Source organism: Vicia villosa, linkage group LG1 (genome assembly GCF_029867415.1).
Source record: "Vicia villosa cultivar HV-30 ecotype Madison, WI linkage group LG1, Vvil1.0, whole genome shotgun sequence".
In the NCBI taxonomy this organism is placed as follows: domain Eukaryota; kingdom Viridiplantae; phylum Streptophyta; class Magnoliopsida; order Fabales; family Fabaceae; genus Vicia; species Vicia villosa.
Genome location: NC_081180.1, coordinates 1,829,876 through 1,845,685, shown reverse-complemented (window position 1 = coordinate 1,845,685; position 15,810 = coordinate 1,829,876). Strand labels below are relative to the sequence as shown.

The 15,810-nt window shown below is 34.6% G+C and overlaps 1 protein-coding gene across 1 annotated transcript; it reads left to right on the top strand.

Annotated features, from left to right (window-relative positions):
• Positions 1-9,744: 9,744 nt before the first annotated feature.
• LOC131599484 (nuclear transcription factor Y subunit B-3) lies at positions 9,745-12,908 on the top strand. The gene is made up of 2 exons (XM_058871821.1): positions 9,745-9,890; positions 12,074-12,908. The coding sequence occupies exons 1-2, from the start codon at positions 9,761-9,763 to the stop codon at positions 12,715-12,717; spliced, it is 774 nt and encodes a 257-aa protein (XP_058727804.1). The 5' UTR covers positions 9,745-9,760; the 3' UTR covers positions 12,718-12,908.
• The last annotated feature ends 2,902 nt before the right edge of the window (positions 12,909-15,810 follow it).

Sequence of the window (15,810 nt, the reverse complement as noted above, 5' to 3'; positions counted from 1 at the left end):
CAGTGGTTTGCCTGCGAGGGTGTTTTTGGAATTTCCAACCAACTTAAGTGAGTCTGCACTATTTAGGAGGGTTTTCAAGATGAATTAGGGATCTTTTGCCATACGAAGAATTGGAGGATTGAGAAAGGAAGCCTATGCAATTGGAGAAGAACAAAGAACTCTCATGAGCGGAAGCCATTGAAGATCAAAGTTCATCATCTCTATTGTAATGTCTTTATTTGATATCTTTGTAATTTCTTTGGATGATATGAGTAGATAAACCCCCAATGCTAGGGGGTGTCCCTGATTAACATTTGTGATGATTTTGAATTCCGAATTTCAATAACATATTTCTCTTTCATGTTCAATTTAATGGTATAATGTTTTTAATGCTTTCCTCGTCAGACCAACTGGATTGATTTATGACTGCCAACTAGGATTGACATCCATTGTTAGGGTTTTTATACCGTTATACTATAGTAGATATCACCTAGGACTAGGGATACCCTATAGTAACCGGATTGTTCTTGATTATAATAATACTTGATTTGATCAATAATTTCGAAGGGCTTTGGGATTAGGATTTCAATGTTCAAAGGTTTGCCCACTAAGGACTTAGGAGCAAACACCCTTAAGAACCGGTAATTGATAAGTTGAATTTTGTTAATGAAACAAGGGTTCAGAATTGTTACATGTTAATGCACACACCTACCCTGGCATGTTACTCATATTTGGCTAAATCAACCTTTTTAAGTTTATTTGCAACTTAATTCGTACTCATAAAAACCAAAACCCCAAGGCTTTTTGTTTAATTGAATTCCTACTAACTTTATAATATCACGCGGTCCTTGAGATCGATATTCGGGGAATTTTCCCTTTATTACTACAGAGGCAAAATAGTACACTTGCTATTTTACCGATCAACGACTCCAAATGAGGTTGGAGACAAATTGCAGCGTCAGTTTATGTCAAAGACATTGGTGAACAAATTATTCGCGAAACAGCGACTATACATTCTAAAGATGTAGGAAAGATTTGATTTGCAACATGTTAATATCTTCAACAACGTAATCATTGATATAGCAATATGGGAGTGAAGATTGATGATGAAGATAAGGTAATTATCTTGCTTTGCTCGTTATCAAATTCTTATGACCACTTGATGACTACTCTTATCTATGGGAAACACACTATAAGTCTTGATGTAGTTTTTTCTACACTTTTGTCTCATTTTCATCGGATACAAAATGTAAAGGAAAGAACTAAATATGACAGTGTATACGTGAAAAGGCCAAGATCATGGGTGGAACAAGGGTAATGGAGAACAAGGGAAAAAAGGGACCTGCAACTTGAAAAAAATGAAATCCCCTTCGTTATATCAGAGATTATAGGTTCTCTTGAATGCTTGCAATAATGGCTTTAAAGCCGGATATATACCATTAAATATTTCCAAAGAATGAATTCTTTTTATGTTCATATTTACTTTTCCGTTTTTATACTTTTGTTCATTCAAACCCGAGTTCGAAACCATAGAAACCGTTAAATGGCATTCTCACCATCTCTGTGGACACGATAATTCCTGGATAAATATTTCCAAAAATTTTGTTGCTTGCCACTATGCCTGCTTCAACACAGAGATGTGGGGTTCTTTCATTTGTATCGATGACAACACAACTATAAGAGAGGCGTTTGATTTAGCTAGAATAATGGTGAAAGTGCTAAAATCGTTCGAAACTCTGGAGACAGTCGATGTCAGTATCGATGATAAGGTTTTCAAACTCACAGTGAGGGAAGATTCTATGGGCCAGATTCGATTTGGTACAGGTAATCAATAACTCATTCTTCCGAGAACACTTCTTCTTATTCGGAAAGAGATAGGTGTGATGATAATTTTTAAGTGGAAGCTGATTTTCGGACTGAGTGTTATGATGACAGTATTGATCAGTTTTCGGAATGTTCTGTAAGCAGTTGAGATTGATAGGAAAGTAGACATTATCAATGAGGAGCCCAATTGTGCTGTTCAGGGAACATTTTTTAAGCCTTTGGCTGAAGCGGGTGCTGGTTTTGGTACAAAAGTGGGAGCATGTGTAGCAGCGACGGGAGACGGAAATTTTGACAAACCGGTTCGCAGTAGCCGGTTGTGGGTTATTCTTTAGGTAATGTCGCAACTTCCTTTGGTTCAATAGGGGTGAAAAAATTAAGATGGAAGATGTTGAATGATATGGGAGGTATAGGTAATGGTGGTAGTAGGAAAGGGAATCCTAAAAGCAAGAAGGTGAAGTCTTATGGTAGTGGCAGGAACCTTAAAAATTCTAATTTGGCCGTGAACGTGAATAAAAAGGGGATATTAACGAAGACTAATTCTAAGGAGTTGGGATGTCAAAATAGTGGGAGCTTTTCGATGTTCTATGGTGACCAAAAGGAGGAGTCCGATATTTGTAAAAATAATGTGAGACAATGGGAGTTTTTGGAGAACGATATACGTGGTAAATTATGGTCAGCTATTGTTGCTTTGGGAGTGGTTGATGCAGAGGAACGAAGTAAGCTTGTAAGTAGGATTGATAATTTGGAAAAGGGGGAGGTATAGGCGGGGAAGTTAAGATGGAGAATAAAATTGTGTTTCAATGATTATAGGATCCTTGAATATTAGAGGGGGAGTGAATGCACTCAAAAGGAGGAGAATATGTTCGTTGATCAAAAAGGGCAAAAAGATTTTTTGATACAAGAGACTAAGATTACTAGTATGAACGAAGTTATTGCTAAAAGTTTTTGGTGTTATTATGAGATGGGTTTTTCCTTTTCTAATTCATCGGGAAGATCGAGGGATTTGCTTACTTTATGGAATAACGATAATGTAGAGGTTTTGAATAGCTTTAAAAGGGAGTTTTTTTTGGGATTAAAGTGTGTTGGAAGAAAAATATTTACTACGTGGTGAACATTTATTCGTCTTGTGATTTGAGTAAGAAGAAAACTTTGTGGAATGACTTGTTATCCATGAAGGAGTTATTCAAAGACGGCGAATGGATCATGGGTGGTGACTTTAATGCTATTAAAAATGATAGATAAAGGAAGGGTAGAGAGGTTATGGTGAATCTTAAAGAGGCGGAGTTATTTGCTGAGTTTATTAATAAAAGCTCTTTGGTGGATATTCCTTGTAAAGGAAAAAAATTATCGATATAGTGAAGATGGTAATTCGAAGAGTAGACTTGAACGATTTCTTTTGTCTAGAAACGTTGTGAATAGTTGGGATGTGATTGGGGATAGGGATATATCGGATCATTGTCCTATTTGGATAATGACGAATAACTTTAATTGGGGTTCTAAACCGTTTAGATTCAATAACGAATGGTTTTCTTTCGATTCTTTTATTCCTTTCATGGAGAAAGAGTGGAAAAGATTGAAGGTGGAAGGAAGAGGAGATTTTGTTTTAAAAGAAAAACTTAGGATTTTAAAAGATAAACTTAAAAGGTGGAACAATGAGGTGTTTGGGAAGATTGAGCTAGAGATGGAGGAAGGTGTTCCCGACATTAATACTGCCAATGAGAGATTGGATTCGGTCTCTAATTCTTCTTTCGTTGGTAATCTTGAATTGAGAAAGGAATCTTGTTGTAGATTTTGGAGGAATTCGAGGATTAGAGAAAATTTACTCTTACAAAAATCTAGATTGAATTGGCTTCAAGAGGGAGATTCGAATAGCGTTTTTTCCACAATGTGATGAAACAAAGAAGAATACATAATCATTTAGGATTGATTTTAACTTCGGGACGCTTGGTGGAGTCAGTGGAGGAAGTTAAAGAGGAGGTCTTTAATCATTTTGGGAACAAGTTTATTGAAACGGAAGAGGTTAGACCTTAGTTGGATGGTATTCCTTTTAAATCAATTAGCAGGGAGGAGGCGATGGTGCTCGAGTAACCTTTTCTTGAATGTGAAATTAAGGAGGCGATTTGGGAATATGGTGGGGCGAAAAGTTCGGGGCCGGATGGATACTCTTTTCTTTTTATAAAGAAGTGTTGGAATTTTATTAAAAAAGATTTCATTAAATTCTTCATCTATTTTTTTTATGGAAGATCTATTTCTAAGGTGGTTACTTCTTCTTTTTTTACTTTAATTTCGAAGTATAATAATTCGTTAAACTTGGATGATTATATGCTAATTTGCTTTGTGAGATGCATGCATAAAGTTATGGCTAAGCTTTTGGACGAGAGATTAAAAGGAGTGCTTAATTCTAGGGAAAATACCCTTTTTGGTCCCTTAACTATGCCCCCTGGTTCACTTTAGTCCCTCAATTTTTTTTGTGCCATTTTGGTCCTTTAAATTTCAAAAAGTTCTAAAGAAGTCCTTTTTGCCATGTTGCCTCGAACTTCCGTCTATTTTGTCTACTTGGCAGGTGAGCTAACATGGTGTCACCTTCTTCTTCGTTTTCCACATCTTCAGCAGATCCACACCTCCTTTAACTTGCATTTGCATATCCTTCACATGAACAACTCACTAAAATACTCACAAAAATTCCTTCAGCAACAAAAATTCCAACAAACCTCTGCCCAATAATCTTCCAAAATACTCACTAAAATTATCCACAAAAATCCATACCCCTTGCTTCTTTCAACTTCACGCACAGTAACAACAGACTCATTTTCAACTAAGAAACCACAGACAACCTCATCAACCATAACACACAGAGAAGCAACATCATGCAACACACACTACAACAACACAAACGCGTCACATTCAGCAACATATCTAAACCGCATATATTCACATAACAAAAAACCTAGCAGATCGAGGAAAAACGAGAAGACGAAGAGGAAAGATAACGAGTCCAAAGAGAAAACGTTTTGGGGTTGGGATCGATTTGGGGCTTAGGTTTTCTCCTTAAATCTAGTGAAATATTGGGGTTAAGATCGATTTATGGCTTAGGTTTTCTTGTATATTGTATTTTTCATTTGCTTGATCGGAGAGATTATAGAGTCGCGATATCCAGAGAAGATTGAGAGTTTTTGTTGTTTTTGTTGTTGTTTCATTGGAGAGAAGAACGACCGAGAAAGAATGGGAGCGGAATATCTCTATTTCTTTGTTCTTTGGAGAGAAGAGCAAGATTGAGAGTTTTGGTTGTTCTAGATGAAGATGAACATTGAGAGTTTTTGTTCATAATCTTTGGAGAGAAGATTGAGAGTTTTTGTTGTTGGTGTTGTTCCAGATGAAGATGAAGAGAGAGAAAAATAGAACAAGAATGATGATGATGATAAGAAGGAACCAGAATCCTTTTCTTCTTGTACACGTATGCCTCACACTGCCATCTAGACTCCACTTATCCACGTCATCATACAAACTACCACCTGGAAGCTTTTTTAAAACTTTGACTAACGGTTCACTAACGAAAGGACTAACGTGAATATGTTAAGAAACTTAAAGGACCAAAATTGCATGATAAAAATTAAGGGACCAAAGTGAACCTAGAGTTATAGGTAAGAGACCAAAAGGGGTATTTTGCCTTAATTCTATCATTTCGTGTCAAAATGCTTTTGTCCCGGTAGGCAATTGTTGGACGGAGTGCTTATGGCGAATGAATTGGTGGACTATGCTAGAAAAGAAGGTAAAAGTTGTATTCTTTCTAAAATGGATTTTGAGAAGGCGTATGATAAGGTTAGTTGGAGTTTTTTTGCGGTATATGCTTAAAAGGATGGATTTTGGGGAAAAATGGATGAAGTGGGTGGAATTATTGGTGTTCACTAGTAATATGCCGGTGCTTGTCAATCAAAGTCAAACTAAGGAGTTTGTTGTTTCTAGAGGTTTTAGGCAAGGTGATCCTCTTTCACCTTACCTTTATGTTTTTGTGGTGGAATTTTTAACTGGTCTTGCAAGAAAATCAATTGAAGTGGGGGAATTTCAAAGATTTTCTATTAAAGGATCTTGTTAGGTGTAATTCTCCAATTTGCGGATGATACTTTAATTGTGGGAGATGGTAATTGGAAACATGTTTGGGCGATTAAGGCGGTGCTTCAGGATTTTGAACTTGTTTCGGGTCTTGGAATCAATTACCACAAAAGTAAATTGATAGGCATTAATACTAACAATAATTTTTTGGATGCGATTTCTGACTTCCTTTCTTGTAAGAAGTAAGAGAGAAACTTTTATTTTCTTGGTATTCCTATAGGTTTCAATCCTATAAAGGAAGCTACTTGGAATCCCCTTGTGTTAAAGATGAAGAATCGGTTAGAATGGTGGACGAATCGCTTCTTAAATTTGGGAGGTAGAATTACTCTTTTGAAGTTCGTGCTTAGTTCTTTAACTATCTTTACTATGTCTTTTTTCAAAATGCCTAGGAAAGTGATGGAATAATTTACTAGCATTCAAAGTAAGTTTTTATGGGGGGAGGAAAAGAGGAGTATTCATTGGGTAAAGTGGAATGATGTTAACTTACCTTTTGAGAAAGGGGGTTAGGAGTGAAAAATATTGGGTAAAGTGGAGGTGGAGAATTCTTCAAGGTCAAATTTCTTTGTGGTATAATATTTTGAAAACGCATTATGGAGATTTATCTTCAAATGTGTTTATTGTTGGAAAAGATTTTAAAGTTTCATCCTTTTTTTTCGTTTTGGTGGAAGGATATTTTAAAGATAGGTTCTTCTTCTTTATTTTATCCTATTGGTGATTGTAGTAGATTTACCATCCATAATGACTTTAATACTCCATTTTGGGAAGCTATTTGGTTGGAAGGTATTTCTTTGAAAGAGGAATTTTTGGATTTATTCAAGGCTTCTTGTTTGAAGAATGTTTCGGTGGCGGCGACGGGTGGGTGGTTAGAAGGAGTGTGGCAATGTGGAAACTTCGATTTACCCAAGGCTTATTTGGAAGATGTTGTTTTCTTGGAAAATATCGATCTTTTGAAGGGGCGGTTGGAAGGCAAAGATTTCGTGGTTTGGCATGGAAATTCGGAATTGGAATTTTCGGTTGCTTCGTGCTAAGATTTTTATTACGGCCCTCCTAATAAGTTTGATGAAATTTTTGGGCTAGTATGGAAAATGGATGTACCGTTCAAAATCAATGTCTTTGGGTGGAGACTTCTTCATAATAGGCTTCCCACAAAGGATCTTTTAGTGCTTGGAGGTATTCCTTTCTCCTTAGACAATTTAAATTGTATTTAGTGTGGTAGTTGTTTGGAGAATAGGAAGCATTTTTTTAGTTGTTGGGCGGTTAAGAAGGTTTGAAGCGAGATAGCTTTTTGGGTTGGTAAAGGGGAGAGTATAGAGGAAGAGTGTTTGTCGAATTTTATGGATTTGCTATATTTCCTTTGTAGTAATAAGGTGAAAGGTAGAAAATTGGGTGTTGTGTGGCTTGCTTCTACTTAGACCATTTGGTTGCTAAAGAATGGGGTGTGTTTTCGGAAGAATAAATGGAACGTTAACAATACCGTTTGGAACATCAAGTTGCTAGTTTGGAAGTGGACTTTTTGTGGGAAAATTACTCATCCCAATTATTCCTTTTACGAGTTTTGTAAGGAACCTTTATTTTTTCTCTCGTAATAGTAATTGGTTTGTAATCTTTCTTTTTGTCGGAGTTTCCCACTTCTCCGTGTAATCGGATTGGAGAACCCTTTGTTCTCCCATATATAATATTTTGCTTACAATATATATATATATATATATATATATATATATATATATATATATATATATATATATATATATATATATATATATATATATATATATATATATATATATATATATATATATATATATTAGACACTCAAATAATTACTAGCAGTCTTGTTGGTGTAGGGAAAATGAGTATTTAGGGTGTTTAAGAGTGCTAAGGGTTCGCTCACATAGATTTGTAAGAGGTCATATTTTTTAACGAATCAGAGGTTTCAGATATATCACCTAATTCTAAAAAAGGAGTATATATAGAGAATCTCTCGGGCTTGGCCAGCGAATTTGAAAGACAATTTCCTTGTTTCGACCAACAACGTGGGGACGTGGGAAGAACTGGTTCTTCCACAATGCACTGGGAAGAGGTTTTGAATCATTCTTTGAACTTGTCAATATTTGGACACTTGACTAGTCACGCTTCTTGAGTGGATGAATGGACTTAGGTGGCATATAGCCTAACTTTGAGCGACCTTATGCTCTATTTAGGTCGCTCATTCAATGTTAAGACAATCGTCTTATTTCATATATTCATGGACCTTCCTTCTTAAGACCCAACAAAATTATCTAATTACATAGTCTCTTAAGTACGAAGTCTTGAAAAACTTGAGGTGATTTTTTTGTTATAGATTGAGTTTCCCGTGATGATTATTACAAACCTTTCTTTGGGAAGAGTCCCTCAAGAGTAAAGCCTGGGGTTGATTCCTCATATATAATTTCGTAGAAGTCCTTCAGGCTTAAAGCTTAAGGCGAGGTATTATTAGATGTGTAGTGTACATACACTTGCGACTTTGTGATTTTTTCGACCGCGACAATCGCACTGGAATATCCCACAACCATCTCGTTTCTTAATCTTGGCTCTATTAAATAACAACACCCAACAATGACAAGACATGGCAAGATATTTTTTTAAATGCCAAATAAAAATATATTAAAAAGGGAGACAAACACTAGAGTGCGCCTAAAAATTAGCCACAAAGTACAGGAAGTGCCAGAAGATAGAAAAAAAACAAGATACAACACAAGAACAATAAAAAAACACAAATAAACAACCAACACTAATATCGAGGGGTCCCCCAGAAACAAATCCAAGCTCCTAAACAAACTACCCCGTTAGATCTCAAACTACCAGATCAGCATCGATAGATCAAATACAATCAAATGAGAACCACACATGTCGCAACTTATCTTCAGGGCCGGTCCTAGGGGTAGGTCACCAAGGTTGCCGCCTAGGCCCTGCTTTTTTATATCTAGTTCTAATTAATTGACATTTTAAGTTATTTTATAAACTAATTAAATAATAAAATCTATTAAAAAATTATAATAATAACAACAACATATGTATTGTATAATTAATTAATTTAAAAATTAATATTGTTTTAAGTTTTTGGAGATCATGTGTAGATTCATCATAGTTTAACTGCGGAAAATAAAGAGGCTCTATTTTGTTTTTGTTTAACCATAGTCAATATTTTTAAGCCCTTTTTAGCTACAACTTAACTGTGAAATTTTGTAAGCTCTGTGCGATAACCTGTTTTGTTTAACCATAGTCAATATATTCGAAGATTTTACATAAACATAAAAAAAATGAAAATGAAATGGTTATTATAATTATAAAATAAAGGTAAAATATCCATTTTGCTCTCTTAATTATATATTTGATTCAGATTGGTCCTTTAATTTTTTTTGTCACTCCGATCTCTTAATTTTCAAAATGTTTTATTTTAATCTTTTTTATCTAATTAGTGACAAATTTTTTTTGATATCAGTAGCTAAATTCGTCTATAATTAGATAAAAATAACTTAATAAAATATTTTAGAACTTAAGAAGTAAAGTGATATGAAAAAAAATTAAGGAACCATTCTAAACTTAAGAATATATTTGAGGGACCAAATTTGATATTGAAAATTAACATTTCTTTATTTAAATTATAATTGTTTTCTACTGTATTCATACTTAAAATATTTGATCTTAATTCTTTTAATATTAGGCACATAATATTAGACTAACAAGGAAGCAACCTACACAGGGTGTTATGAATTTTCATGTCACTAATCCATGTGGAACCCTGTGACAGGCTATAACCGGGTTCTTCGTTTACATCGCCCTAATTGACATGTTTGAGCACTATAAAATGTGGACACATGCCAACTATTCCATTGTCACTCTCTCTCTTCTCTCTATCCCTCTCTTCACATCACACACAGCAATGGACAGTGGAGGTGGTTTTCATGGCTACCGCAAGATCCCCAACACTACCTCTGGTACGTAAACTCTACATTTTTATATAACAAACATCTCAAATGTTTCTTCTGTGTGTGACATTTTGTTTTTGTGTTTTTTATTTTTGATGAAAATGTTCATATATATAATATGATCATGATCTCTCACATGCAAGATTGTATACATTAATTAATATATTTACTTCAACTATAATATACTAGTACATGCATGTAAGAACTGATTCGACTGATGTTAATGTTAGTATCGGTCGAATCAGTTTTTCATTTTTCTAGCATATAATGTTGCTGATATTTTGCTTCTGGTCTAAATTTTGTTGCTCCATTTCGCCATTAATTAAACTTCTTCCTAGCTAGCTAGTACCTGTGTTTCGTGTGTGATTGTATGTAAATCAAGGTAACAAAACTTTGGAGAAGATGATGAGATAAATGGTACAAGTGTCATGCATGCATGCATTGGATCTTTGAATTTTAGTTACAAGTGTCTTCGATGTATTCTTAAATTATTCAACTTTTTTTGTCATAATAATACAAGGATCTCTCCACTACTACCACCTTTTGCGCCTTTTCATCTGCCACTGTCTTTTCTTCACTCTGAATTTTCAGCCAACCAAAGGGATTTATGTTTTGGAAGAAGATAACGTTGTACAACTCAGAAAAGAACATTAACAATAAGGACAAACTTAGTCACAAGCTAGTTTTAATTTGTTTTGTTTCACCATGAAAGTTTTCACTCTTTTCATATTTCCCATGCAACCCAAGCTTAAACCCTAAGTTTTAATTTTATCCCTTATGTTTGAACTTTATAAATGAATTGATATCCCATCTCAATCTTAAAGCTAGCTTAAAATATTTCTTTTAATAGTAAATAAATATATTAATAGAATATATGAGAATAAAATTTTGAGGGAAGTAAAAAAAAAAAAAAAGTACTCCCTCCGTCCCAAATTATAAATTATTTGTCGTAATGGTTCACTCCACACAAATTAAAAAACAGTAATAAATAAAAGATAGATAATTGCGATTTTACCAAATTATCATAATTAATTTGAAATAACATTAATATTAATTGAGAAAATAATAAATTAAAAGTATTTATTAGAGGGTACAATTGAAAGATTAAATAAATTGCATTGATAATATAAAATGACAAGTATTTTGAGACAATTTTTTTTACAAATGTGACATTTATTTTGAGACAGAGCGAGTAATAAAGAAAGCACAAACTTTACTTAACATTCTCCCTCCCTCCTCATAAAAAAATCCTCTTTTATATATTCTTTTTTGACTTAAAATAAATATATTTATTATTTTTTTACTACTATACTCTTATTTATTGTATTCTATTCAACTACTTCATTAACTATAATTAATAAAAATATTTACGAAAATAATATTAATTTTATTATGAAAATTAACAAATTTAATTATTTTTTTTAAAATTAGGCATAATTTAAATAAAACACTTGTTATTTGACCGAAGAAATAACTCCCTAAAAACAAATATAATAAAAAAAAACTCAATAAAACACTGAAAAGTGAAAAGTAACAAATCGAAAAATAAAACTATATTACTAAAATACTAAAGATTCAATTCAATAGAAAAACCAGTTAGATCTCATCTCTCATCACTTGAACCACAGTCCACAGACTCCTAATGAGATGACATAACCACTAACCAAAAGTGATGCAAAATCTCAATTCTTAAAACCTTAATAAAATTACGGTGTCATAGTAATTTTGTCCTTAAATGTAAATTTAAACAGCACTTATTTTTTTTAGTTCTGTCTAAGATAAAACATTTAAAAAGTTGATGTATCTAACCTTAAACTTAACCTAGGTACAACTGTTCAGATAGCTGTTTTATGGAGTAGTAATTTATTTACCATTTGTATTGTAGGTGGCCCCTCCCCTACCTTTGAAATGTGTAATAGAGTGACGAATGCATGAACAGAAAAAGCCATGAAAAAAAGAAACCGTTTTCATTTCTTTATTTGTTTTTGTTTTTGTTAGCATGCATGTCATATGAAACACTCTTTGTCCTTTTCTTCTGATTTCTCTGTTCTCAAGAAAAGCTATCTAAACAACCTGACACACACGCTCCCTTCCAACACCACCGACCCATCCTACATGTCACCACCTCTTTCGTTCTCTCTAAACCTATGCACACCTCTCATTTGCTACATACACCTCTTTCATACATGCAGGGACATTGAACACGAGGCAGCAAGTAGGAGGAGAACAGATCAACAACAGCAACCATTCAGAACAAGACAATGAATGCACTGTTAGGGAACAAGACCGTTTCATGCCAATTGCAAATGTGATAAGGATCATGCGTAAGATTCTTCCACCGCATGCGAAAATCTCCGACGATGCAAAGGAAACAATTCAAGAGTGTGTGTCTGAGTACATCAGTTTCATAACCGGTGAAGCAAATGAACGGTGTCAGAGAGAGCAAAGGAAGACGATAACTGCTGAAGATGTTCTCTGGGCTATGAGTAAGCTAGGGTTTGATGATTACATTGAACCGCTTACGATGTATCTTCATCGGTATCGCGAGCTTGAAGGCGACCGGACTACAGTGAGAGTTGAACCGTTGGGAAAGAGAACAATGGATCAATATGGAGGAGGGTTAGGTGGTTTTGTACCACAGTTTCATATTGGTCATCCAAATGGAGGGTATTATGGGAATGCACCAGCTTATATGATGAGGGATGGTGGTGGTAGTAACAATGCACCAAATGCTGCTGGAGGTTCTTCTTCTCATTCTCAAGGTGGACATGGAAATGCTGATGCCAATGGAAATCATCATAATCATCACCATCATCACCATCATCAATACAAATGATAGTATCATAGTAGCTAGTATCTATTCTATTCTATTACTATATTCTACAACAACAAGACTTATTAGTTTAACTATGAGTAGTTGTTATGTTTGATTTGATTTGATTATGAACATCAAAGGAAAAGCTAGTTAGAATTCATATCCTAACTATGTACTACTTAAATTAATAACTTGATTTGCTGTTCTCTTTATTTTATCATTATTGTTTTGGTAAGTGATTTAGCTCTTATGTTTTTCTAAGGTGGTTCTAAGAAGGGTTGGCAATGATGGAGTGAGCTCAAAACAAAATTCAAAGTTTTGAAAATTTATCTATTTAATCAAATATGTTGAACTTCACCTTGCTTCAAATTAAATTTAAAGTTTTTTTTTAGTTTCTATATATGTAGCAATTTTTATTATAAAGATAATGACTTTGGTCTCTAAATTTTTTTTGTTGGAAATTTTAATTCATGCTTCTATACAAAAGTTCATGTTGCATGTTTTAAATAGCTTTTTTATTATGACATATGTTTAATAAGATTATATTACTTTGTTTAATAACATAACTATTTAATCTTTACTAAATTATTTATAATTTTAAATTAAATAATTGAATGATAAAATTAATGATATTTTAAATATTTAAGAATAACATGTCATTTAAAAAATATTTAGAACGTATAACTTATAACTTTTAAAAAAAGGGGACTAAAGTTGTTAATGGAAAACTTATAGGGACCAAAACTCAGAGAAAATTATTGGATCGATAGACCAAAATAAAAACTTGTATATTTTTTTAAGAGGAAATCCAAAAAGACAAACTCCAAAAAAAGTTATAAGGAGGGAAACAAAACAATGAAAAATTAATCTGTCACCTATGCCTAGCATCTCCTAAAGTGTATAAAAAATCAAAATATCCAATTCAAAAATTTCACCATTTCAAAAATTATAGGAGACTTTTGAAAATTTTAAATTCCAGAGACGATACCAGAAATTTGGAGGCGATTATCAGAAATTTTACGAAACAGTCAGAATTTTCGGTCGAAATTCATAGAAATTTTGAGGAAGTTCCGGAATTTCTTACATTTTCGTTGTTTTTTAGAGGTAATTGTACCAAAAGTAGTTCAACTTTTTTAAAAAATATATTGGAAATTTCAGAAGTTTCGGCAGTTAATTTTTTTTATGATAAATACCAGAAATTCTGAAATTTTCTGTAGTTCATTTTTTAACTTTTTTTGTCTTATTTATTTGTTTCGGTGAGGACCAGGGGTAAAGACGATTCCGTTGCGGACATTCTTGTTGATAGAGTGGAAGCTCAGGCCCAAAGGAATGGGGCAATTCCCAACTACAGGCTGAAAGACATCCTCCGACCGGTTCTCACTAGAAACCGTTGGCTGAGCAGGTGCAGTTTCGCGCACCCTGACGTCAGACTGCTAGAGTTGCTACTACAGAGGCGCCACTTGTACCCTGTGCTTGTGGCTGAGTAAGTACCTGCGGAAGAGCCAGTTGTTCCTGTACCCGCTTTTAGGGATGATAATGGGGTGCGTCAGGGACGTTTATTACCTCCCCCAAACCAAAACCTGAATCCCCAAACAATCCTCGTTCCCCGCCCCAAACTCAAACAGGGATGGAGAATTAAAACCCAAATACCACCCAAACGGGTTCGGATTTGGGTTCAGTTATCCCCGTCCCGCCACCATCCATTTAGTGAAATTGATTTTATTAATAGAAATACTTATTTTTTCCAAAATCAAATTACATTATAAATAATAAAATAAAGCAATTTCAAAAAAATCCACACATAGATTTCAAAGATTCTAAATAATAAATACAAATCAAAATATCAAAATTTTGGCCACATATTTAATATTCTAAATTATCAAAAATAAATAATATACATAATGAAATAAATCAGACGGGTTCAGGGGTGGGTACTAGTGTTCCCATTACCCGACTTGTCCCCATATTTTATAATCGAAAAAAATCCAAACTCGGATCCAAACCCAATTAAAGCGGGTTTCCCCGTCAACTTCGAGACGGGTATGGGTTTTGTTTCCATGCCTACCCGCTTTGGAGGAGTCAGTTGTGGATGAGTCAACTGTGGAGGTACCTGCTGTGGAGGAACAAGTATCTGATGTGGAGGAGCTGGTACCCCCTATGAAGGTGGTTGTTGAGGAGGCTTCTGCAACGGTTTTTGAGGTGTCTCCTTCTGATACCGACGCCATGACATGTGCTAAACCACCAGTTCACACTAATGTAGCCTTTTTAAGAGCACCTACTGACAGGCTCCTGCTCATAGGATATGCTGACCATGTCGCATTCCGTATATGACAGGGCGAGGTATATATGTTATATTTTTTCATTGCAAATTATTCATTATGGCTCGATTGACTATCTGAAAGTTTATTGTTTCTTTTTTTAATTTTGTTTTTTACAAGAGCGTCTGACGCTGAAGGTCACATCCCATGGCTCGAAGTTGAAGAACTTCCAAAAGGGGGAGATGCTTGAGGAGGTCAAGCGTATTGTTATTGAATTTAGCTTGCTAGAGTTTGCTGAGTGCTCACTTACCATGCTCGATGCCTCCCCTGTTAGCTTTTGTTGAGTGGTGGCACCTTGAGACTTCATCCTTTCATCTTCCATTTAGGGAGATGACTACCACATTCGATGATGTCTCATCGTTGTTTGATATTCCCATTGCTGGTACATTCTTCACTAGTCCTTATATTAACCAAGGGATAACACTGACATAAGTTGTAGAGGATCTGGAGGTTGATGAGGGTGTGATGCTTGAGGAGTTTGCTTTTAACAGAGGCATGCACCTTCGAATGTCTTAGCTGGGGGATAGGTACAACGAGCTTGTGGCGGCAGAGAGGTATGAGGTTGCCGCTAGGGCGTACATGCTACATCTAATGACATGTACTCTCTTTTCGATAAGTCAGGTGTTTATATACCTTTTATTGTTCAGTAGCCTAGACACTTCAAATTGGGCTTGGGGAGTATCAGCATTGACTATGCTATACATGACACTTGGAGTTGCTTCCCAGCTTAAGACCAGGCAACTAGCTGGTTATTTGAGCCTATTACATGTTTACTAACATTTCTTTTTTGATTTTT

Bases quoted from the DNA above. Each gene is read 5' to 3' on its own strand.
- LOC131599484 (XM_058871821.1), top strand. From the start codon at position 9,761: ATGTGGACACATGCCAACTATTCCATTGTCACTCTCTCTCTTCTCTCT. The intron at 9,891-12,073 runs GTACGTAAACTC...TCATACATGCAG, and splicing joins GATCCCCAACACTACCTCTG to GGACATTGAACACGAGGCAG.